Source organism: Rhamphochromis sp. 'chilingali' (assembly GCF_963969265.1).
Source record: "Rhamphochromis sp. 'chilingali' genome assembly, chromosome: 1".
In the NCBI taxonomy this organism is placed as follows: Eukaryota; Metazoa; Chordata; class Actinopteri; order Cichliformes; family Cichlidae; genus Rhamphochromis; species Rhamphochromis sp. 'chilingali'.
The window spans coordinates 70,455,647-70,478,477 of record NC_137929.1 but is presented as its reverse complement, the minus strand read 5'-3'; the positions used below and the strand labels follow the sequence as shown (position 1 = coordinate 70,478,477).

Below are 22,831 nucleotides of genomic sequence, written 5' to 3'. Positions count from 1 at the left end.
TGTCCTCAAACGCCTCTCTGGGTGTTTCCGTCCTTCTCAAAGTTTACTTTCACTTTCCTGAGCTTCGTGGAGTGGACCTTGTTGTTGGTGTGTATGTTTGAAGAAACTGTAAGTTTGCTTTGTTTCCTCCTTTAACAGTTTGTCTTTAGGAACTTTACTGTTTGTTCAGCTCATGTTGGATTTCTTCACACAACAAACTGTGTTTGTATTTCCGGTCTCTCCATTAAAGTCAGTGTGTAATGTTTTTCAACGAGGTCGAATGTGTCCGCCATTTTCTCTAAGTGTGTGTGATCAGATAAAACACGCTGAATGTTGCCTGAGCTCGACCGGAGAGCTCCGCGACTTTTTATTCGCAGGGACAGCAGCAGACGGAGAGCGGACATCATAAACGAATGTTTTGTTTACATGTGTGTTAGATATAGATTCAACTTGTTCTTCAAAAAAGAAGAAAGTGGAGACATCAACTGTTGGCTCCGCTCCAACCCTCCTGAGCTGAGCTTCAGGTTTAAACCCGCCTCCTTCCAGGAAGCAGCTCACCTGTGTGTCCGTGTTTAGTGTCCGGGTGTGGCGTGGAGCCTGTAGTTGGTGTGTGAAGAAACTCTAAGTTTGCTTTGTTTCCTTCTTTAGCGTTATAACAGGAAGTGGGACATTTCTATTTACATAACATAAATCAGATCAGTGAATTAGGGTGCAAATCAAATAAACTGCTGATGTATGTTAGTCTTTATATGGCTCTGTTAAATAGCATGTTGTTATTGTTGATACTTCACAAAGGTCAGCTGTGCTGCATGGGGTTACTAGTTTTGTTTGTTTGAACTTTTATGAAGTATCCTTGGCTAAAGCACCCAACATCATAAAAAAGCTTGTTTCCCTCCTCATGAGTATGATGTCACATAGAGGAGGGAGCTGCTTGTGTTCTTTTTTCTTGGGTTTAACCCCAATAAGCAGCTCCCTCTACATTATAAGTCCTTCTGTATCTAATGTCTGCATATGATTCCTCATCTTCAAGCATGAGTATTGAAACTCTGACAGTTTTGCTTTGCTGTATCAAAATCCCAGGACCAAAAACATGTGAGGCTCAGCTTTGAGGTCCAAAGGGAGATCACATCTATATGAAGGCTAACATCATTTTTGACTTAAGTTAACTGAAATAACTGTTAAAAGTTTGCTCACACACCATCAACATCAAACACACAAAAATTCAAAAGACGCTAAAGCGTGTTCTTCAAGTCAGAGAGCTGCTCAACATGTTTTCATGTTAGTGTCTCTAGGACTTGATAAAAAAAGCCCTGATTGAATTCACTACCCAGGTTAAGTGGAATGAGTGGAATATTTCCCAAACAGAGAAATCCAATAACAAAAGATAAGATCAGTTTCTTTTTTCTATCGTCTCTTTTCTTATGCTAGATTTATTTCTCTGAATCTCCACAGCAGCAGGTGGAGGAGATGATCATAGATTCTGTTTATAGAACCAAACTCAGTGGAAAGGCCAGACTTTAAGGATAATTTAAAACACTTTCAGACATCAGTATATGCAGCCACTGAAGCTGGTAGGTCTGAATTTCCCACGAGAAAGTTCTTTCATATAAAAGGAAAAAGGAGGAGGTGAGCACTCAGGGCACAGAGACCCCCCCCCCCCCCCCGGGCACACATGATGAAAGGAGGATTTCAGTTGATGTGCACATGAATGATTTGTGTTTCCTCTGCAGGTAGAAAGTGTGTGTGAGCTGAGCAGCATGGATCAGTGTGAGGACAGAGAGGAGGGAGCCCCTCCCTCTAAAAGCACTCTGTGTGGGGAACATGAGAGCCAGACCAAAGCTCAGAGGTGAGATGACCATCTCTAACTGTCCATGACTCTTCTCCATGTCACAGCTCAGCACTCACATCACTGCTCCATCATTATTCACAGGAATAAACGAGGAACTAAATGCAAACATGAACCTGGACCCAGCTCTGTCTCCTTAAAGAGTGACCGGTCTAAAGCTGACATTATTGATTTTAAAGTCCAGCCTCTGTCTGCTGCAGTGAGGTGAGCTGTGAACTCTTTGATTTAACTGCTTGATGTTGTTGGATATAAACTGCAGTGCAAACACGTCATTCCCTCAATCCCCTTTAAACTGTCTCTTAAAAACAAGCCTTTGGGTTCTAAACAACTGAAAATCGCCTTAAGCAAACCAGAAGTAAAACATATTAAAAAAAAATTTGGTCTTCTCCAAAGTGGTTAATGTAGTTGTTTGGGATCCGGCTGAGGAACCTTCACATTACAAATTTTAATACTGCATGAATTACTGGAAATAAAATGCCACAACAGAATGAAATATTTGCTTTGTGAAGAAACACAGTGAAATAAAATCATTAATTTTAAATCAGGCACGTGTCCTCCTGCAGAGAGGTAATGTGTGTGTAAATGTTGCTGTGACTCAGTGTTTGTGAATAAATCTCCATCATGTTTAATGTCAGCTCAGCTCTTTTTCACACACATTTCTATGTTCATATGTGAAGCGGTGTGTGTTGGACTGTTTCAAAAAACACAGCAATCAGAATGTACAGAATGGATGTTCTAGGAGGTGTTTCTGTTGCACACACACCCATCATGGTCAAGTGCATCGAGTGGTTCATTATGAGGCATATTAAGGCCCTGCTACCACCATATTGGACTCATTGCAGTTTGCCTATTGCCCAAACTGGTCAACAGACGAGGCCATTGCCACCACCCTACATTTTGCTCTCAGCCACTTGGACAATAAGGACACATGTGTGAATGCTGTTCATAAACTTCAGTTCAGCATTCAACACAGTCGTTCCTCAGCACCTGATTGGAAAACTGAGCCTGCTGGGTCTGAACACCTACCGTAACTGGATCCTAGACTTTCTGATGGAGAGGCCTCAGACAGTCCAGATCGGTAACAGCATTTCCAACACCACCACACTGAGCAATGGAGCCCCTAAGGGCTCAGCTCAGCCCACTGCCGTTCACTCAGCTGACTCACAACTGTGCAGCAATGCACGGTTCAAACTACATCATCAAGTTTTCCGATGACACGACTGTGGTGGGTCTCGTCAGCATATAGAGAGGAGGTGCAATAGTTAATGGACTTAGCAAATAATTTACAGCCAAAGTATTCACTCACTGTGTCTCTACTGTTTCATTAGCTTAGTTTAGCTCGTAGCCGACTCGTTAGCACCATGGCCTCTTCACCTGTCCCTCCTGCACTTTCCTGCTCATTGTGTCAGATGTTTAGTTACTCCTCGGCCTCCTTTAGCAGTAATGATATCTGTAACAAATGTAGCATATTTGCAGCTCTGGAGGCCAGGATTACTGAATTGGAGACTTGGTTCCCCCCCGATACACCCGTAGCTAGCCAGGCCCCTGTAGCTGGTGCAGCCGAAGATAGCGTAGCTAGCTGTTCCCCGGCAGACCCCAAACAGCTGGGGAAAGAGGGCGGCTGGGTCACGGTGAGGAGGAAGCATAGTCCTAAACAGAAGCCCCAGGTACACCACCAACCCGTTCATGTGTCTAACCGTTTTTCCCCACTCGGCGACACACCCGCCGGGGGTCAAACTCTGGTAATTGGTGATTCTGTTCTCAGACATGTGAAGCTAGAGACACCAGCACCAATAGTCAGTTGTCTTCCAGGGGCCAGAGCAGGCGACATTGAAGGAAATTTAAAACTGCTGGCAAACTGTAAATGTAAATTCAGTAAAATTATAATTCACGTCGGCAGTAATGACACCCGGTTACGCCAATCGGAGGTCACTAAAATCAATATTGAATCGTGTGTAACTATGTCGGACTCTGTAGTTTTCTTTGGTCCCCTCCAAAATCAGACCAGGAGTGACATGTTTAGCCACATTTTCTTCTTAAACTGCTGGCTGTCTGAGTTGTGTCCAAAAAACGATGTGGGCTTCTTAGATAATTGGGAGACTTTCCGGAGGAAACCTGGTCTTTTTAAGAGAGATGTCATTCATCCCACTTTGGATGGAGCAGCTCTCGTTTCTAGAAATATGGACAAATTTATTAAACCCCCCCCCCAAAATATGACTATCCAGAGTTGGGAACAGGGAAACAGCCAGAAGCTTGATGTCTGTAGTGCACAGCTTCTCCCTCACAATGACTGTAGAGCACCAGCTGCTGTTTACATGCAGACATGCCGCCGCCATGTTGCTTATAGTGCGTTCATGGTCTCCGTCCAGACGAAGAGGTAGTGAAAAGCCATTAATATGCAGCGTGCTGTCGTCATCACTCATGCAAGTGGTTGACGCAGGCTTGCAGCTCGTCCAGCTTGTTGCGGAGAGACCACACATTAGGTTAATGGACAGGAGTGCTCGTTGTTTGTGTGTCTCCCTCTTGAGTCTGGCTCTCACCCCTTCTTCTTTAATCCCCTCCTGGTTACCTTGTTTTTGTGAGTTTTTTGATTTCCGTGTCCAAGAGTATTTCCTCGGGAAAATAGTCTGTAGGAGCAGAGCGGAAAAGCCGGAGCCTGGGCTGCAGCTACAGCTGAATGAGGGACTCTCTGGTGTAGGTGAGCCTTGGGGTCATGTCGAAGTGTCAGAAACAAGTCCACAAAAATGAGAAAAAGGAAAGAATACGAAATGTACAGAGTAGACGGCGAAAAACAACAATGGAAAGAGCATTAAAGTTAGAAAAGAATGCAAAACTGCTCAGCTGACCGGCCATTCGACCACACGAACAGTGACCTGGAACTGGAAACCTCAAATCACAGGCCGAGGTGTGGCAGCAATTTTTCACACCAGCCTATGTATAAATCTTACACAGAGTTTCTGTCTGATTTCTCAGACCTTTTATCTGATTTACTGCTCAGCTCAGATAAAGTAATTATTGTGGGTGATTTTAACATCCATGTAGATGCTAAAAATGACAGCCTCAACATGGCATATAATTTTTTCATTAGACTCAATTGAAGTATCTCAAAATGTAAAAGAACCCACCCACCACTTTAATCACACTCTAGATCTTGTTTTAACATATGGCATAGAAACTGAACATTTAACAGTGTTTCCTGAAAACCCTCTCCTGTCTGATCATTTCCTGATAACATTTACAATAATTGATTACACAGCGGTGGAGAGTAGACTTTATCACAGTAGATGTCTGTCTGAAAGCACTGTAACTAAGTTTAAGAATATAATCCACCCACTGTTATCATCTTCAATGCCCTGTACCAACACAGAGCAGAGCAGCTATCTGAACGCTACTCCAACAGAGGTCGATTATCTTGTTAATAACTTTGCCTCCTCTCTATGTTTAACACTGGATACTGTAGCTCCTGTGAAAAATATTCATATCAGACATATTTGACTCCGTGGTATAATTCTCAAACACGTAGCCTAAAGCAGATGACTAGTAAGCTGGAGAGGAAATGGCGTGTCACAAATTTAGAAGATCATCATTTAGCCTGGAGAAATAGTTTGCTGCTTTATAAGAAAGCCCTCCGCAAAGCCAGAACATCTTGCTATTCATCACTGATTGAAGAAAATAAGAACAACCCCAGGTTTCTCTTCAGCTCTGTAGCCAGGCTGACAAAAAGTCAGAGCTCTTTTGAGCCAACCATCCCTTTAACGTTAACTAGTAATGACTTCATGAACTTCTTCACAAATAAAATTTTTATCATTAGAAAAACAAAAAACAGACAACATAACAGCAAGGGCTAAAACACACAAATAAGACAAAATATTACACTGCAACGACAAAAATACTACTTCAACATCAGTTGAAGTAGTATTACTAGTAAAATTACTATTGTAAATTATTCAAAATTACTTCAACTGGCAATAAACAGAAATAAAACACTAAGGTGGTAGGCCGAGTTATTGGTGATCGATCAAACAGGACTTTGCTTTAATACATGGTCTAAAAATGGCTGCCACACATCAAAGAAATTACTAAGTTTGTCTGCTAATGTGTACCTTATCCTCTCCATGTGCAATAGTGCAGTCAGTTCTGTCAGCCACATTTTGAATTGAGGTACAATATCCGACTTCCAGAGAGTCAAGATAATTTTCTTAGCAATTACCATTCCGAACAAAACTGTAGTTTGTGCAGCAGGGCTGAGGTGTAAAAGGGAAGAGGAAGTTCCAAACAATGCAATTATTGGGTCCGGCTCTAATGTGCAATTATAAATACCAGAAAAACATTTAAAAATGTCCAACCAATAGTTAAGCAATTTGGGACAAGTCCAAAATAAATGAGTGAGACAGCCTTCTCCAAGTTTACAACGATCATATATCACAAATCCTGTGCAGTTTAGTTTTTGAATAATGAAGTCTGTGAAGCACTTTGAATTGAATTAACTGATGCCTTACATTTATAGAGCAAGAATGGATCCTACACAGACTCCTCTCCCACACCTCATCTCCAATTTGCAAACCAAGCTCCTCCTCCCATGCCATTTTCAAAAAGTCAGATTCAAAATTTAAATACTCAGAAAAAGCTTTCACAAAACCAGAAACCAACTTTTTAGAATCCGCGGAGCTCAGAAGAGTGTAAAAATTTACCCCTCTTCTGGAAGAGATGGAAAATTAAGAATACTCTGACGAACATAGTTTCTTATCTGTAAATAATGAAAGAAATGTGATGCGGGGAGAGAGAACTTGTTCTGCAACTGGGTAAATGATGCAAACTGCCTGTCAATAAATAAGTCTTTGACAGTAATAATACCTTTCTGTGTCTAGACCTCAAAAGAGGCGTCTAAACATGAGGGTGGAAATGCATGATTACAATATATTTGAGTATGGATCGAAGTGTCTGGTAGAGCACAACCTTTTTTGATCTGACTAAAGATTTTAACGCAGTTCGAAACTATAAAATTATTGACCTTGGTTCGTGGATTAGAGGATGAAAAAAGAAGAGCAGGGAGGGAACTATTCTCAACCCCACCACTCTCTATGACCACCCAAGGTGCGGTATCGGCAGACATGACCTTTTTGTACCCTTCCTGCCAGTAAACAAGAGTTCTAGCATTTGCAGCCCAATAATAAAACTGAAACAGTGGCAGAGCAAATCCACCCTTAAGTTTAGACTTACATAGATGAACTTTTGATATCCTGTGAGTTTTAAAGCCCCAAACAAATGGTAATACTACTGAGTCGATCACTTTAAAAAATTGCTTATTCAAAAAAATAGGTAAATTTAAAAATAAATATAGAAATTTAGGAAGGGAAATCATTTTAATTACATTAATGCGACCTACCATGGGAATAGGTAGAGCCCTCCATTTCTCAATATCCTTTTTCAATTTTTCAACTTGTTCAAGATAATTCAACTTAAACATCAATTTAGGAACCTTAGGCAAAATAACACCCAAGTATTTCAATCTGTCTGTAATTTTAAAAGGCAAAACTTTCAAAATTGCAGTTAAAGCCACAAACTCACTCTTCTGCCAATTAATTGTATAACCTGAGATTTCCCCAAATGACCTCACCACATCTAAAAGTACAGGAACAGATTGCTCAGGATTTGACAAGAACAAAACAACATCATCCGCATATAAAGAAATGTAGTGCTTGATATTCCCCAATCGGACAGGGTCAATAGAGGGCTCATTCCTAATGGCTACTGCAAGAGGTTCAATAGAAATTGCGAAGAGCAAAGGGCAGCCTTGTCGTGTCCCGTGGTGTAAAAAAAAAAAGGCGCTGATCTATCTTGGTTAGTAAGAATGGAAGAAGAGGGATGTCTATATATCATATCAACCCATGATATAAACTGTTCGCCTAAACCAAACTTCTCCAGTACCGAAGCATATAGGCCCACTCGACCTGGTCAAACGCCTTATCAGCATCTAAGCTCAGTACTGCGATCTTGGAAACTCCCTAGTGCCTCTGATACATAATGTTCATCAATATTCAAACATTAAAGAAGGAAGACCTCTGGGGGACAAACCCAGTTTGATCCGGATGGATAATTGATCCAACATGTCCATTTAATCTGTTTGCCAAAATTTTAGTGAAAATTTTCATATCCAAATTCAACAAAGCAATAGGTCGATAAGAGGGACATTCTGTTTCATCCTTTCCTTCTTTCAATAACAAAGAAATATTAGCTTCATATAGCGTACGGGGAAATCTTTGAATATGGAAAGAATGCTTAAACATTCTCAATAAAAGCGTGGCCACCTTTTCAGAGTATTTTTTATACAGTTCAATGCCAAACCCATCTGGGCCTCGGGACTTTCCATTGGGGGATTACTTAATAGCTTTCGAAACTTCTTCAATAGTAATATCTGAGTTTAAAGCCTCTCCTGCAGCATCATTCATTTTCGGGAGATCCAGCTTCCCTAACCAATCAGCAATATTGCCCCAAGATTTCGACATATAGAGCTCTTCATAATATTCTCTAAATCGCTCATTAATAGCTTTAGGGCTAATTAAAATTTCGCTTATCTTGATTAAATTTTGTGTATAGCCCTACTGGCCTATAGGCCTCTTAGCTGCCGAGAAAGAAGCTTATGGGGCTTATCTCCAAACTGAAAATGCTTCTGTCTGATCCTAAATAGCTGATCTGTTACTTGACTAGATAAAATTGTGTTATACTCAAACTTCCTTTTAATTATGTCTTGGAAAAAAAGAGGGACAAGAGGAGGCCTTGTGGTCCTGTTCTGTGTTAATTCAGCTTCTATTTCGAACAGGCGTTTCCAGCGTTCTTTTTTTTTAACGAAGATTCAAAAGAAATAATTTCTCCTCGCATTACCACTTTAAATGTTCCCCATAAAATCGAATCAGAAACGTTTATCATTAGCTTCCAAGAAATCTGATATTTTAGTTGTCATAAATTGGCAAAAGGATGTCTCACACAGGAGTGACGGGTGAAAACGCCAGTAACCCTGTTGTTTCGTACCACAGAAGTCCAGGACTAAAGAGGTTGGAGAGTGATCCCAGATCAATATGTTATGATAAGTTGAGCATACAACTTTAGACATAAATTTAGAATCAAGCAAAAAATAATCTATTCTGGAGTACGATTTGTGCACTTATGAAAAATAAGAGTAATCTCTAATCTCTTAATGCTTCAATCTTAAATATGATCAACCTATCTCTAATGATCAGCTATGTACCACAGGCCTTCAATCTGGCTGTAGTTAAACCTTTACTTAAAAAGCATCTCTAGACCCAGCAGTCTTAGCTAATTATAGGCCAATCTCCAACCTTCCTTTCATGTCAAAAATCCTTGAAAGAGTAGTTGTCAAACAGCTAACAGATCATCTGCAGAGGTTTATTTGAAGAGTTTCAGTCAGGTTTCAGAGCTCAGCACAGCACAGAAACAGCTTTAGTGAAGGTTACAAATGATCTTCTTATGGCCTCTCACAATTATACATGCTTCCCTTAGCCTGAAACGCTCGCCTGATATTGACACTTAAGTATGGGTCTGTTGATTGATTTAACTGACTGGCTTCAAGTTCCACACCACATGGCCGCTGGACCTGCTAACCGGTCCTTCCTCGCTAGACTGCTATTACAATCACTGTCTTGCAAGCTCCATGACCTGGATGACTGAGAAACTACACAGAGAGTTATGTAGTTTCCAAGGAGTCAGGTATGGATGGCTAACTCTGTGCCTTAATCCTGGCAGGTTAGAAAACACTAATGACACATGTCATCTGTGTCATTACAGTTAAGATAATTAGACCATTGGAAATATTACAAAAGATTTACCAGTCTTTATTCTTGTAAGAGCTCCAGGTATTTAGTGGTGTAAGCTGTTTTTTTTCCTTTTCCATTTCTCTTCTTTTTTTCTTTTTCTTGTTTTTGCCAGCAGCATTAAGATGGTGTTTTCTGAGAGCCAAAACTCAGCATTTTCAAATATTGATCTTTCTCCTGTGTTGAACTAATTCTTCATGATTCCTCCACAGAGTGGACCAGCAGAGCTCAGAGGTTCCCAGAAGTCAGTCTACCCAGCAGCATCAAACACAGCTGGACTCCATATTTATGGTCTGTACATGTTCAACATCTATTCTATTCAGTCATTTCTCAAAAAGAACGGCTATTTATACTTCAACCATATTGCAAGTATTAGTTTTTCGTAGTATTAATTGAAAGATAAGACAAGTTAGAAGCACAACTAAACACTGTTTCAAATAAACAATGAGCTTTAGCAGCTGGGCTGGTCAAAAAGATGTGTTTGTAATTTTATCTATACCCATGACCACCTTGACACATATTGCTACAGACAGGTCCTTTAATTTTTGGCTGTCATGGTAGTGTCTAATAAACTATGAAAGCTGGATAAATGATTGGAAAACTTTAGAAAAAGTTATTTATCATATTATTATAGCATTTATTCCACTCTAAACAATGCAAAGTTGAGTTATCTGATCTCAGAATTTGATTTATTTTTTCTTTTTTTAAACATTCCAATTTAACAACCTCCCTTGAACATACTGACTACAATTACCATGATGTAGCAATATTCACTCTGTTTCCAGAATCAAAATGTGCTGTGGACTGCAACAGAAATATGATTATGACAACACCTTCATATCTCCTGGCTATTTCTGTCTGTTGTTCCTGGTCTCCCTCTGTTCATTGTTCCTCTCTTCTTCCACTGCACCACCAGTTGAGGTTGTAATGTAACATATTAATTGACACAATACTCTATTCCAGCTACTGCAGGACAACATTATCACTTTTGTGAAGAATGAACTGAAGAAGATTCAAAAAGTTGTCAGTCCAGATTATCTGAAATACTTGGAAGGTCAGAGAACGGTTGAAGAGAAAGTGGGTGAGGACGAGGAGCAGAGGAATAGCAGCAGAGAGGCATTTGTGAAGATCACATTGGACTTTTTAAGGAGAATGAAGCAGGATGAACTAGCTGACCTTCTGCACAAGAGTAAGAGGATTTCTATAAAGATTTAAGCTGCTGGTTGAACAGGTTGTTTACTAATGTCTAACCCTAAAGTGATAGTCAAACATAAATATAAAAATTCTGGACTGATATTTGTTGTCTATTCTGCTGTACAATGATGCGAATGTTGTTGTGATTTGGCGCTATATAAATAAAATTGAATTGAATTATTCTTTCTTTTAGGAACTTCTAATAGAGACGTCTATTGGAGTGAGTGTAAACTTAAATCTACACTGAAGAAGAAGTTCCAGTGTGTATTTGAGGGGATCGCTAAAGCAGGAAACCCAACCCTATTGAATCACATCTACACAGAGCTCTACATCACAGAGGGAGGGACTGCAGAGGTCAATGATGAACATGAGGTCAGACAGATTGAAATGGCCTTCAGGAAACCAGACAGAGCAGAGACAAAAATCAGACAAGAAGACATCTTTAAAGGCTCACCTGGAAGAGATGAACCAATCAGAACAGTGCTGACAAAGGGAGTGGCTGGCATTGGGAAAACAGTCTTAACACAGAAATACAGCCTGGACTGGGCTGAAGACACAGCCAACCAGCACATCCAGTTCATATTTCCATTCACTTTCAGAGAGCTGAATGTGCTGAAAGAGGAAAAGTTCAGCTTGGTGGAACTTGTTCATCACTTCTTTACTGAAACCAAAGAAGCAGGAATCTGCAGCTTTGAAGACTTCCAGGTTGTGTTCATCTTTGATGGTCTGGATGAGTGTCGACTTCCTCTGGACTTCCACAAAACTACAATCCTAACTGACCCTAGAAAGTCCACCTCAGTGGATGTGCTGCTGATAAACCTCATCAGGGGCAAGCTGCTTCCCTCCGCTCGCGTCTGGATAACCACAAGACCTGCAGCAGCCAATCAGATCCCTCCAGAGTGTGTTGGTATGGTGACAGAAATCAGAGGGTTTGCTGACCCACAGAAAGAGGAGTACTTCAGGAAGAGATTCAGAGATAAGAAGGAGGCAAGCAGGATCATCTCCCACATTAAGACATCACGAAGCCTCCACATCATGTGCCACATCCCAGTCTTCTGCTGGATCACTGCTACAGTTCTGGAGGATGTGCTGGAAACCAGAGAGGGAGGACAGCTGCCCAAGACCGTGACTGAGATGTACATCCACTTCCTGGTGGTTCAGGCCAAAGTGAAGAAGATCAAATATGATGGAGGAGCTGAGACAGATCCACACTGGAGTCCTGAGAGCAGGAAGATGATTGAGTCTCTGGGAAAACTGGCTTTTGATCAGCTGCAGAAAGGAAACCTGATCTTCTATGAATCAGACCTGACAGAGTGTGTCATTGATATCAGAGCGGCCTCAGTGTACTCCGGGGTATTCACACAGATCTTTAAAGAGGAGAGTGGACTGTACCAGAAAAGACTGTTCTCCTTCATCCATCTGAGTGTGCAGGAGTTTCTGGCTGCTCTTCATGTCCATCTGACCTTCATCAACTCTGGAGTCAATCTGCTGGAAGAACAGCAAACAACCTCCCAGACACGTGAAACAAGAGAATCTGCAGAGACACACTTCTACCAGAGTTCTGTGGACAAGGCCTTACGGAGTCCAAGTGGACACCTGGACTTGCTCGTCCGCTTCCTCCTTGGTCTTTCACTGCAGACCAATCAGACTCTCCTACAAGGTTTGCTGACAAAGACAGGAAATAGTTCACAGAACAATCAGGAAACTGTCCAGTACATTAAGAAGAAGATCAATGACAGTCTGTCTGTAGAGCAAAGTATCAGTCTGTTCCACTGTCTGAATGAACTGAATGATCGTTCTCTAGTGGAGGAGATCCAACAGTCCCTGAGTTCAGGAAGTCTCTCCACAGACAAACTGTCTCCTGCTCAGTGGTCAGCTCTGGTCTTCATCTTACTGTCATCAGAAAAAGATCTGGATGTGTTTGACCTGAAGAAATACTCTGCTTCAGAGGAGGCTTTTCTGAGGCTGCTGCCAGTGGTCAACATCGCCAACAAAGCTCTGTAAGTAAATATGTACTCATTTTAAAGACTTTTGTAACAAAATGATACAGGGAGTGCAGAATTATTAGGCAAGTTGTATTTTTGAGGAATAATTTTATTATTGAACAACAACCATGTTCTCAATGAACCCAAAAAACTCATTAATATCAAAGCTGAATGTTTTTGGAAGTAGTTTTTAGTTTGTTTTTAGTTTTAGCTATTTTAGGGGGATATCTGTGTGTGCAGGTGACTATTACTGTGCAGAATTATTAGGCAACTTAACAAAAAACAAATATATACCCATTTCAATTATTTATTTTTACCAGTGAAACCAATATAACATCTCCACATTCACAAATATACATTTCTGACATTCAGTCTCTGAGTATTGCACACCTTGTGCTTTTGGGCACTCCAGTGATGTTGCAGCTCTGAAATATGGCCAAACTGGTGGCAAGTGGCATCTTGGCAGCTGCACGCTTGACTTTTCTCAGTTCATGGGCAGTTATTTTGCGCCTTGGTTTTTCCACACGCTTCTTGCGACCCTGTTGGCTATTTTGAATGAAACGCTTGATTGTTCGATGATCACGCTTCAGAAGCTTTGCGATTTTGAGACTGCTGCATCCCTCTGCAAGATATCTCACTATTTTTGACTTTTCTGAGCCTGTCAAGTCCTTCTTTTGACCCATTTTGCCAAAGGAAAGGACGTTGCCTAATAATTATGCACACCTGATATAGGGTGTTGATGTCATTAGACCACACCCCTTCTCATTACAGAGATGCACATCACCTAATATGCTTAATTGGTAGTAGGCTTTCGAGCCTATACAGCTTGGAGTAAGACAACATGCATGAAGAGGATGATGTGGACAAAATACTCATTTGCCTAATGATTCTGCACTCCCTGTATGAAGTGTATTTCTCTTGTCTACATGAAACAATAAAACTATTTTCAATAATAATTGTTTCAGACTAAGTGGCTGCAACCTCTCAGAGAGAAGCTGTGCGGCTCTGTCCTCAATTCTGACCTCCCCGTCCTCTAGTCTGATGGAGCTGGACCTGAGTAACAATGATCTGCGAGATTTGGGAGCGAAACTTCTGTCTGCAGGACTGGAGAGTCCATATTGTACACTGGAAACTCTCAGGTTAGAACTCAGACAGTCAAGCAGTCATTTACCCTTCAGAAATCAAAAGTGTAACTGGCTATTTTTCACTAACTGTAATGTGACCTTTCTATTCTTTTACATTAAAAGAAAATGTCTCGTTTGTTGGCATTCTATTCAACACAACCTCACGTTTAAATTGGCAGTTTCTTTGTTTTTTTCATTTTGACGTACTGCCTTAACACAACCTAAAATCTCACAAAAAACACTTAAAAACAATGTTTTTTATTTTTATTTTTTAGCATTAAATCACCAACATGTTTAAGAAATCATTTAAAACTTTAGCCGCTAATATTAACTAGAGCAAAAATGTACTGCTATTGAGTATAGTTTACCTTTCTTTCACTAAAGCCAAACGCACCATGACTGTAGTTTGCCATTCATACCACTAGATGGACTGTAGTTTCATATTCATTTCAATAGGACCAAAATTTGTGCAGAAATTTCATATATAAAAAGTATAAAGGGTTATAACCATCAAAAGTCATAGAACACCATTTGCGATCAAGCCAGACGAAACTATATAACATATTTTAATATCCCTCTGACAGAAGACAGAGACGATATGTTATCTGGTTACCGGGTGTTTTTTTTATTTTTTATTTATAAGAACAGTAACACAGGCTACCGTGGACCGTAGCCAATGCCAAAACTACAAGGGAAAAAATGTGCTCCCCTGAATCAAAACAAAAGTTTTTACAGAACCCCCGATAGAACCATGCCCAGAAAGCGACGCAACATGTGCCGAGTTTGTGACACTGGAAAGTCCACAACGGCCTGAACTTTTTCAGTCACGGGCCATACCTGCCCTTGTCCCACTTGCTTGCCCAAATAGGTAATAGTAGCCTTCCCGAACTCACATTTAGAAAGGTTGAGCGTGAGGGAGGCATCGTTGAACCGCCCAAACACCTCAGAAAGTGTTGCGAGATGTTCAGGCCACAAGGTAAAATAGACAACCACGTCGTCCAAGTATGCCTCGCACTTAGACACTCCACACAGCACCTGCCGCATAAGGCGTTGAAACGTTGCGGGCACATTACGTAACCCGAAAGGCATCACTGTATATTGGAGGAAGTGATCGGGCGTTACAAACGCAGAGATCTCCAAAGCCCTAGGTGTTAATGGAACCTGCCAGTACCCCTTTAATAGGTCCAGCTTTGTAACATACTGAGCAGAACCAACACGATCGAGGCAATCTTCCATCCGCGGGAGCGTAAACGAGTCTGGTTTGGTAACCGCATTCACTTTCTGGAAATATTGTCCGCTATCGCTACCAGAATACAAGGCGAGCTCCACGCGTCATGACTGGAAATAGCAAGGCCATGCTCAATGAGATATTCAACTTCCTACTGCATCAAGCTCCGCTTTGTGGTGTTTACACGATAAGCGTGCTGTTTTATCGGCCTGTCAGTTTCCACCGTGATGTCGTGACACAGGACAGATGTTTGCCTACGGTAGTCAGAAAACAAAGGTTGATGAGCTTTCACTAACGCAAGGACATCCCTATGAGCAGGGGGTGGCAAATGAGAGCGGGAGGACTCCAAAGTGGCCAACATCTCGCAATTCCAATCTCCGAGCCCCCAGTATACAGCCACTTTTTTCCATCAAACCATCGTCTTGTGGGTGGTACTCTGTGGTGCCCAGAGCAAATTACATCACCGGTGGCGAGCTCTTTGGACACATAACATTTGAGCATATTAACATGACACACTTGCAACTTTCGCTTCCGATCAGGCGTTTTAATGACATAGTTAGTATCACTTATTTTCCGATCCACCTCATAAGGACCAGAAAATTGAGCTCGAATGCTAGACACAGTCACTGGAAGCAAAACCAGCACCTTCTCCCCCGGGGCAAAATTCTGAACCACGGATTTCTTGTCAAAACGTGCTTTCATAATGCCCTGGGCTCGCCTCAAGTGGTCGCGGGCCAACTGCACGAGAGAGACATTCCTTAAAAGCACACACATAATCCAACACATTATCCTCCACCCGATGCGATTCGGACAATAATTTCTCTTTAAGTAATTGCAACGGCCTGCGTACCGTGTGTCCAAAAACAAGATCAGCTGGGCTGACACGGAGGAATTCCTGCTTGGCTTCTCGAACGGTAAACAACAATAAGAGAAGCTAACTCAGAGGAGCGATTGCTTACGTAGCCCCCAAAAACATAACTAAACAACAATCACTTACCTCCCTGACTAACTAAACATGAGAAAACTGTACCCAACTGAAAAGGCGATCCACTCGAACTTCCTCATGACTTGCAGAGCAACACAGGGCATGTCGCAGCCCCAGCTGGTTGGGGTAAAACCGAGGATGGATGATTGCCGTCCTCAACCGCGCCGTCTTATACTCCTGGTGTACCATCTTCGGGATCCACCACTCCTGGAGGCGCACCTGCACACTCACATTTACATGTCATAATCCCAGCCCACGATGGCAGCCGTAACAGCAGTGTGTGTGACATTCCATCATTGTCCAACTGTTCTGACACACACACCAAACAAACAAACAAAAAATGTCTAAATTGCACACTACCTACTAACTGTGTAAATTCTCTGTTATGACTGGTTTTCCTTGGTCTATAAAAAAAAAAAATATTACAATATTACATATCAGAATTTGATGAAATTGTCTATTTCTTCTTAAACAAATAAAACAAGAAATCTCACAAAGTTTTCTTCAGGTGTTTGAGGGTGCATGGAATTTATCCAACAAGTCTACATGTATCTTGTGGACTTGGCATTTGACTATCATTCATTTGTTTGTGACAAATAAAATTTGAATTTGAATGGGTATTTTATCCATAAAAATAATTGAAAATAAGCCTTTAGTGAAGTTTTAACAAATGTATTGGTTTTTTTGTGTGTGTTTATATAGTCTATCAGGCTGTCTGATCACAGAGGAAGGCTGTACTTCTCTGGCTTCAGCTTTGAGCTCCAACCCCTCCCATCTGAGAGAGCTGGACCTGAGCTACAATCATCCAGGTGACTCAGTCCAGAGTTTGTTGGCTGGACTGAAGGATCCACATTGGAGACTAGACACTCTCAGGTATGGAGAGAATGTCTGATAGAGGAGGAAAAGTTGAAAACATCTGCTGTGTCCTACATTCAGTTCCTGATTGTTTCATGCAGATGTCACAAATGAAGGGAAGTGCTTGCTCATTACAGACAATCTAAGGAGCTTGAAAAGAGCAACTGGGCTTTTTCTTGCAAACATTTCATATGAGAAGCTTCTTCAGTTCTAAAATAAAATTTTGGAGAGACTTAGGTATTTAATTTAAAATTTGGTTATCCCTAAAAAGGGTCGTTGACCCATTATTAATTATGTGCCTCATCACATGAGCCAAGGTAAGAAATAGATAGAAATGTTCAGCTGAGTCTTTCCCTGTAAAGGTAGCGGCCATCTCTGTCCCACATCTTGGGTAGCACTGCTCTGTTCTGTCAGGGTCCCATGTATGGGGTGGGCTATGTTGTCCAACAGGGATGACATCTTAGCCACCATTCTCCTTTCTCCATTCTTACTCACCACCTCCACTGGGTCTAGAGGGCATCCTAGAACAGAGCTGGCCCTCTGGATCAGGCTGTTCAGTCTCTTCCTGTCACCAGTAGAGATGCTGCCGCCCTAGCAGACCACACCGTAAAAGATGGCTGAGGCCACCACAGAGTCATAGGTCTTCAGGAGTGGGCCCTTCACTCCGAAAGACCTCAGTCTCCACAGCAGGTACAGCCTGATCTCCCCTCTTCTGTAGAGGGTTTTTAAATTGTGAGTCCAGTCAAGTTTATTGTTCAGATGTACACCAAGGTACCACAGCCTCAAAATGTCCATACCTTGGATGTTTAGTGGTTGAAGTAGAGGATGTTTTTGGTTGTGGAAGTCTACCATCAGCTCCTTGGTTTTTCTTGTGTTGATCTGGAGGTAGTTCTGCTGGCACCAGTCCTCAAAGTCACTGGGTGAGGTGTTCCGGAACATGCCCAGAACACCTTACCCAGGAAGCGCCCAGGATGCATTCTTGTCAGATGCCTAAACCACTTCAGCTGGCTCCTTTCAATGTGGAGGAGAAGCAGCTCTACTCTGAGCCCCTCCCAGATGGCTGAATTTCCCTACCCTCTCCTATCTCTAAGGGAGAGACCAGCCACTGTTCGGAGGAAGCTCATTTCCACTGCTTGTATCTGTGATCTTGTTCTTTTCGTCACTACCCACAGCATGTGACCATAGGTGAGGGTAGGGACGTAGATCAGACAGGTAAATTGAGAGCTTCACTTTTGCGCTCATCTCTCTCTTCACCACGACGGACTGGTGCAGCGGCTGCAGCATCAATCCGTCTGTCGATCTCCAGCTCCCTTCTCCCATTACTCACAAACAAGACCCCGAGATACTTAAACTCCTCCATTTGGGGTAGGAACTCGTCCCCGACCCAGAGTGGGCACTCCATCCTTTTCTGGCTGAGAACCGTGGCCTCGGATTTCGAGGTGCTGATCCTCATTCCCACTGCTTCACACACGGCTGTGAACCGTTCCAGAGTGAGCTGGAGGCCATCAACCGATGAAGCCAACAGAACCACATCATCCACAAAAAGCAGAGATGAGATTCTTAGACCACCTACGTGAAAGACCTCCGCCACTTGGCTGCGCCTAGAAATCCTGTTCATAAAAATTAAGAACAGAATTGGTGACAAAGGGCAGCTCTGGCGGAGCTTATCCCCCACAGGGAACAAGTCCGAATTATTGCCGGCAATGTGAACCGAGCTCTTAATGGTTGTATAGGGATCAAATAGCCCGTAGCAATGGGCCAGACACCCCATACTCCCATAGCACCTTCCACAGGACACCCCGAGGGACATGGTCGAATGCCTTCTCCAAGTCCACAAAACACATGTAGACTGGTTGGGCAAACTCCCATGCCCCCTCAAGTATCCTTGAGAGGATAAAGAGCTGGTCCAGTGTTCCGCAACCAGGACGAAAACCGCATTGTTCCTCCTGTATCCGAGGTTCGACTAGCGGACGAACTCTCCTTTCCAGCACCCTTGTATAGACTTTCCCAGGGAGGCTGAGGAGTGTGATTCCCAATGTAGTTGGAACACACCCTCCAGTCCCCCTTTTTAAAAATGGGGACCACCACCCTGGTCTGCCAGTTCAGGGGTACTGCCCCTGATCTCCACGCAACATTGTAGAGGCGTGTCAACCAGGACAGCCCTACAACATCCCGAGCCTTCATGAACTCGGGGAGGACATCATCCACACCAAGGGCTCTGCCACCAAGGAGTTGTTTAACTGCCTCAGTGACTTCGCCCCCGTAAATTGGCGGGTCATCCCCCTCATCCCCAGACTCTGCTCCCTCCTTGGAAGACGTGTCAGTGGGATTAAGGAGGTCGTCCAAGTATTCCTTCCACCGTCCGACTATTTTCTCAGTCGAAGTCAGCAGCGCTCCACCAACACTATCCACAATACTGGTAGACGCCTGACAGTTTACCAGAATCTCTTTGAGGCAGTCCAAAAGTCTTTTTCCATGGCCTCTCCGAACTCCTCCCACACCCAAATTTTTGCTTCAGCCACTGCCTCAGCCACAATCCACTTTGACTGTCGGTACCTGTCAGCTGCCTCCAAAGTCCCACAGGCTAACCAAGCCTGACAGGATTCCTTCTTCAGCCTTGTGGCTCCCTTCACCTCTTGTGTCCACCATTTGGTTTGGGGAATACCACCACGACAGGCACCAACCACCTTGCGGCTGCAACTCAATGCTGCAGCTTTGGCAATGGAGATGCTGAACATGGTCCATTAGGACTCAATGTCCCCAGTCTCCCTCTGGATGCTGTTGAAGCTCTGCCGGAGGTGTGTGTTGAAGATTTCACGGACTGGGGCCTCTGGGAGGCGTTCCCAGCACACCCTCACTACATGTTTAGGCGCACTGGGTCTGTCCAGCGTCCTCCCCAGCTCAGCCCCTCTCTTTACCTGAGTGTCCAGAACATATGGTCGCAGGTCTGGTGATACGATTACAAAATCAATCATCGACCTGTGGCCTAGAGGGTCCTGGTGCCACATGCACTTATGGACACTTTTATGTTCGAACAACGAGTTTGCTATGGCCAAATTGTGATTTGCACAGAAGTCCAATAAGAAAACACCACTTGGGTTCAGATCAGGGAGGCCGTTCCTCCCAATCACGCCCCTCCAGGTCTCGCTGTCATTACTCACGTGAGCATTGAAGTCTCCCAGTAGGAAAACAGAGTCTTCAGGTGGAGCACCTTCTAGCACCCCACCCAGGGACTCCAAGAAGGCTGGGTACTCTGAACTGCAACTCGGCGCATAAGTGCAGATGACAATCAGGACTTGTTCCCTGAACCTAAGGCGCAGAGAACAAACCCTCTCATCCACCGGGAAGAACCCCAATGTACAGGCAGCAAGCCGAGGGGATAGTAGCATACACACCCCAGCCCGCCAGACTGAGACAGAGTCCACCCCCTCTCCAGGAGACTGGTTCCAGAGCCCAAGCCATGCGTAGAGGTGAACCCGACTATATCTAGCCGGTACCTCTCAACCTCATGCACTAACTCAGGCTCATTCCCCACGAGAGAGGTGACATTCCATGTCCCAATTGCCAATTTTGGTAGCCGGGGATCGGTCCGCCAGGGCATCTGCTCCTGGCTGTCTCCCGGCACACAATGCACCCGACCCCTACGGCACCTCATGTGGGTGGTGGGCCTGCAGGAGGATGGGCCCATGTCCCCTCTTCTGGCTGTGGGCCTCAGTAAACCTATCCGGGGCAGGATAAACTGTTGTCTCAATGTTTTCCTCATAAGTGTATTCGTGAAAATGTTGCACTGTTCCTTTATCAGTGTCTAACAGTATGTATATGAGAGCCATGTAATGTCCAGTTGTGTATGCTGAAAGAGACTGTGCTGGTCTGACACCCCCCCCCCCCCCTCCTTTCAGGGTGGAGCCTGCTGGAGTCCAGTGGTTGAGACCAGGTCTGAGGAAATGTAAGTGGGTTTTTAATGTGATTCATGAAAACAAAGCAGCACACATTCAACCATCTTCAAACTGTCACATCACTCATTTACATCTCTGATGTCAGGAGTCAATCAATGAACAGATGATCAATAACTGCAGCTGGATTGTGTTTGTTCTCTCCATCAGATTCCTGTCAACTCACAGTCGACGCAAACACAGTACACACAAAACTCCAACTGTCTGACAACAACAGGAAGGTGGCACATGTGGAGGAGGTTCAGTCATTTCCTGATCATCCAGACAGATTTGATTACTGGCCTCAGCTGCTGTGTAAAAATGGTCTGACTGGTCGCTGTTACTGGGAGGTCGAGTGGAAAGGAGGGGTTTATATGTCAGTGAGTTACAGAAGAATCAGAAGGAAAGGAGACAGTAAAGATTGTTGGTTTGGTTACAATGATCAGTCCTGGAGCCTGATCTGCTACGATGATGGTCCTCATTCTGTCTGGCACAATAGCAGAGGAACATCCATCTCCTCCTCCATCTCTGTCTCTAACAGAGTAGCGGTGTATGTGGACGTTCCTGCCGGCACTCTGTCCTTCTACAGAGTCTCCTCTGACAATCTGATTCATATTCACACCTTTAGCACCACATTCACTGAAACTCTTTATCCTGGGTTTAGATTCAGGTATCTTGGTTCCTCAGTGTCCCTGTGCTGAGCTGAGTTTAAAGTAGGGCTGCTCAATTAATCGAATTTTAATCTCGATTACGATCTGGGCTTTCAACGATCATTAAAAATGACCGAGCCGATTATTAGCCCCTCCCTCGTGCTTTACTCTCGCGCTGCTCCGTGTGGCAAATCGAGCGCACCTCTCTGCATTTCGAACACGCGTCACAACAATTAAGAGCAGCGGTCTCCAACCTTTTTTGCGCCACGGACCGGTTTATGCCCGACGATATTGTCATAGACCGGCCTTTAAGGTGTCGCGGATAAATACAACAAAATAAAACTAGTACCGGTACCGAAAAAAAGAAAATTTATTCCTAACACACGTGAAAAGACCAAGGAAAACCGAGTAAATGATAAAAATGATAACAAAATAACGCTGAAAACCGATAAAAACCCTGAAAACTATACATTTCACACCTGAGCCTCAACTCTCGCGGCCCGGTACCAAACGATTCACGTACCGGTCCGAGGCCCGGGGGTTGGGGACCGCTAATTAAGCGGACCCGAGGGAAGCTCGGAAAGCTAAGCCGAAGTTATTTGGAGAGGAGAGTGACTGCCGTTGGTTGAAAAGAGAGGTAAAAAAACTTCAGTGGTGTGGAAACATTATGGGTTCAGTCAGACGTGGATCAAGTAGACACAGTGTGTAAACTTTGCTACAGTGTCTTAGCTGCACCACAGAGCAACACTGCAAAGTTCACTAAACATTAATGTTTACATTTTTCATTCATTTTTATATTGCAAACATTTGCACTGTTATCAGTATTTGCACACTATTTTATATTATTTTTTGACAATCTTTAAAGTCATTATTCAACACATTGTTATTGTTAAATAAATATCTTCAAATAATCGAGATCTCAATGTCAGTGAAAATAATCGTGATTATCATTTTTGCCATAATCGAGCAGCCCTAGTTTAAAGAGTGTCTCCTGTTAGAGAAACACTCTGACTGTTGAACAGATAGTTCAGTCTGTACATGTCTGTCTCTTTCACTCAGAAACACGTTTTCAGATTCATGGATTCAATCAATTGATGTTTGAAGCTGTTCTACATGATTCCTTGTAAACTTCTTCCTCTTCAGTCCTTTAAAGATGGAAGCTCCCATTATTCCAGGATCCACATGTTGTTTTTCTGTCTTTTTACACTCAAAGCTTCAGAGTGA

The 22,831-nt window shown here is 43.0% G+C and overlaps 1 protein-coding gene across 1 annotated transcript; it reads left to right on the top strand.

Moving 5' to 3' along the window:
• LOC308396021 (protein NLRC3-like) lies at positions 1-22,379 on the top strand. The gene is made up of 10 exons (XM_080881079.1): positions 1-108; positions 1,710-1,825; positions 1,910-2,029; positions 9,867-9,945; positions 10,618-10,843; positions 11,042-12,848; positions 13,799-13,972; positions 16,873-17,043; positions 20,925-20,971; positions 21,129-22,379. Exons 1-10 carry the CDS (start codon positions 94-96, stop codon positions 21,656-21,658), a joined length of 3,285 nt encoding a protein of 1,094 aa, XP_080737205.1. The 5' UTR covers positions 1-93; the 3' UTR covers positions 21,659-22,379.
• The last annotated feature ends 452 nt before the right edge of the window (positions 22,380-22,831 follow it).

Excerpts from the sequence above, each read along its gene's own strand:
- LOC308396021 (XM_080881079.1), top strand. Across the intron at positions 2,030-9,866 it reads CCTCTGTCTGCTGCAGTGAG|AGTGGACCAGCAGAGCTCAG; the intron begins GTGAGCTGTGAA and ends ATTCCTCCACAG. Across the intron at positions 20,972-21,128 it reads GAGACCAGGTCTGAGGAAAT|ATTCCTGTCAACTCACAGTC; the intron begins GTAAGTGGGTTT and ends TCTCTCCATCAG.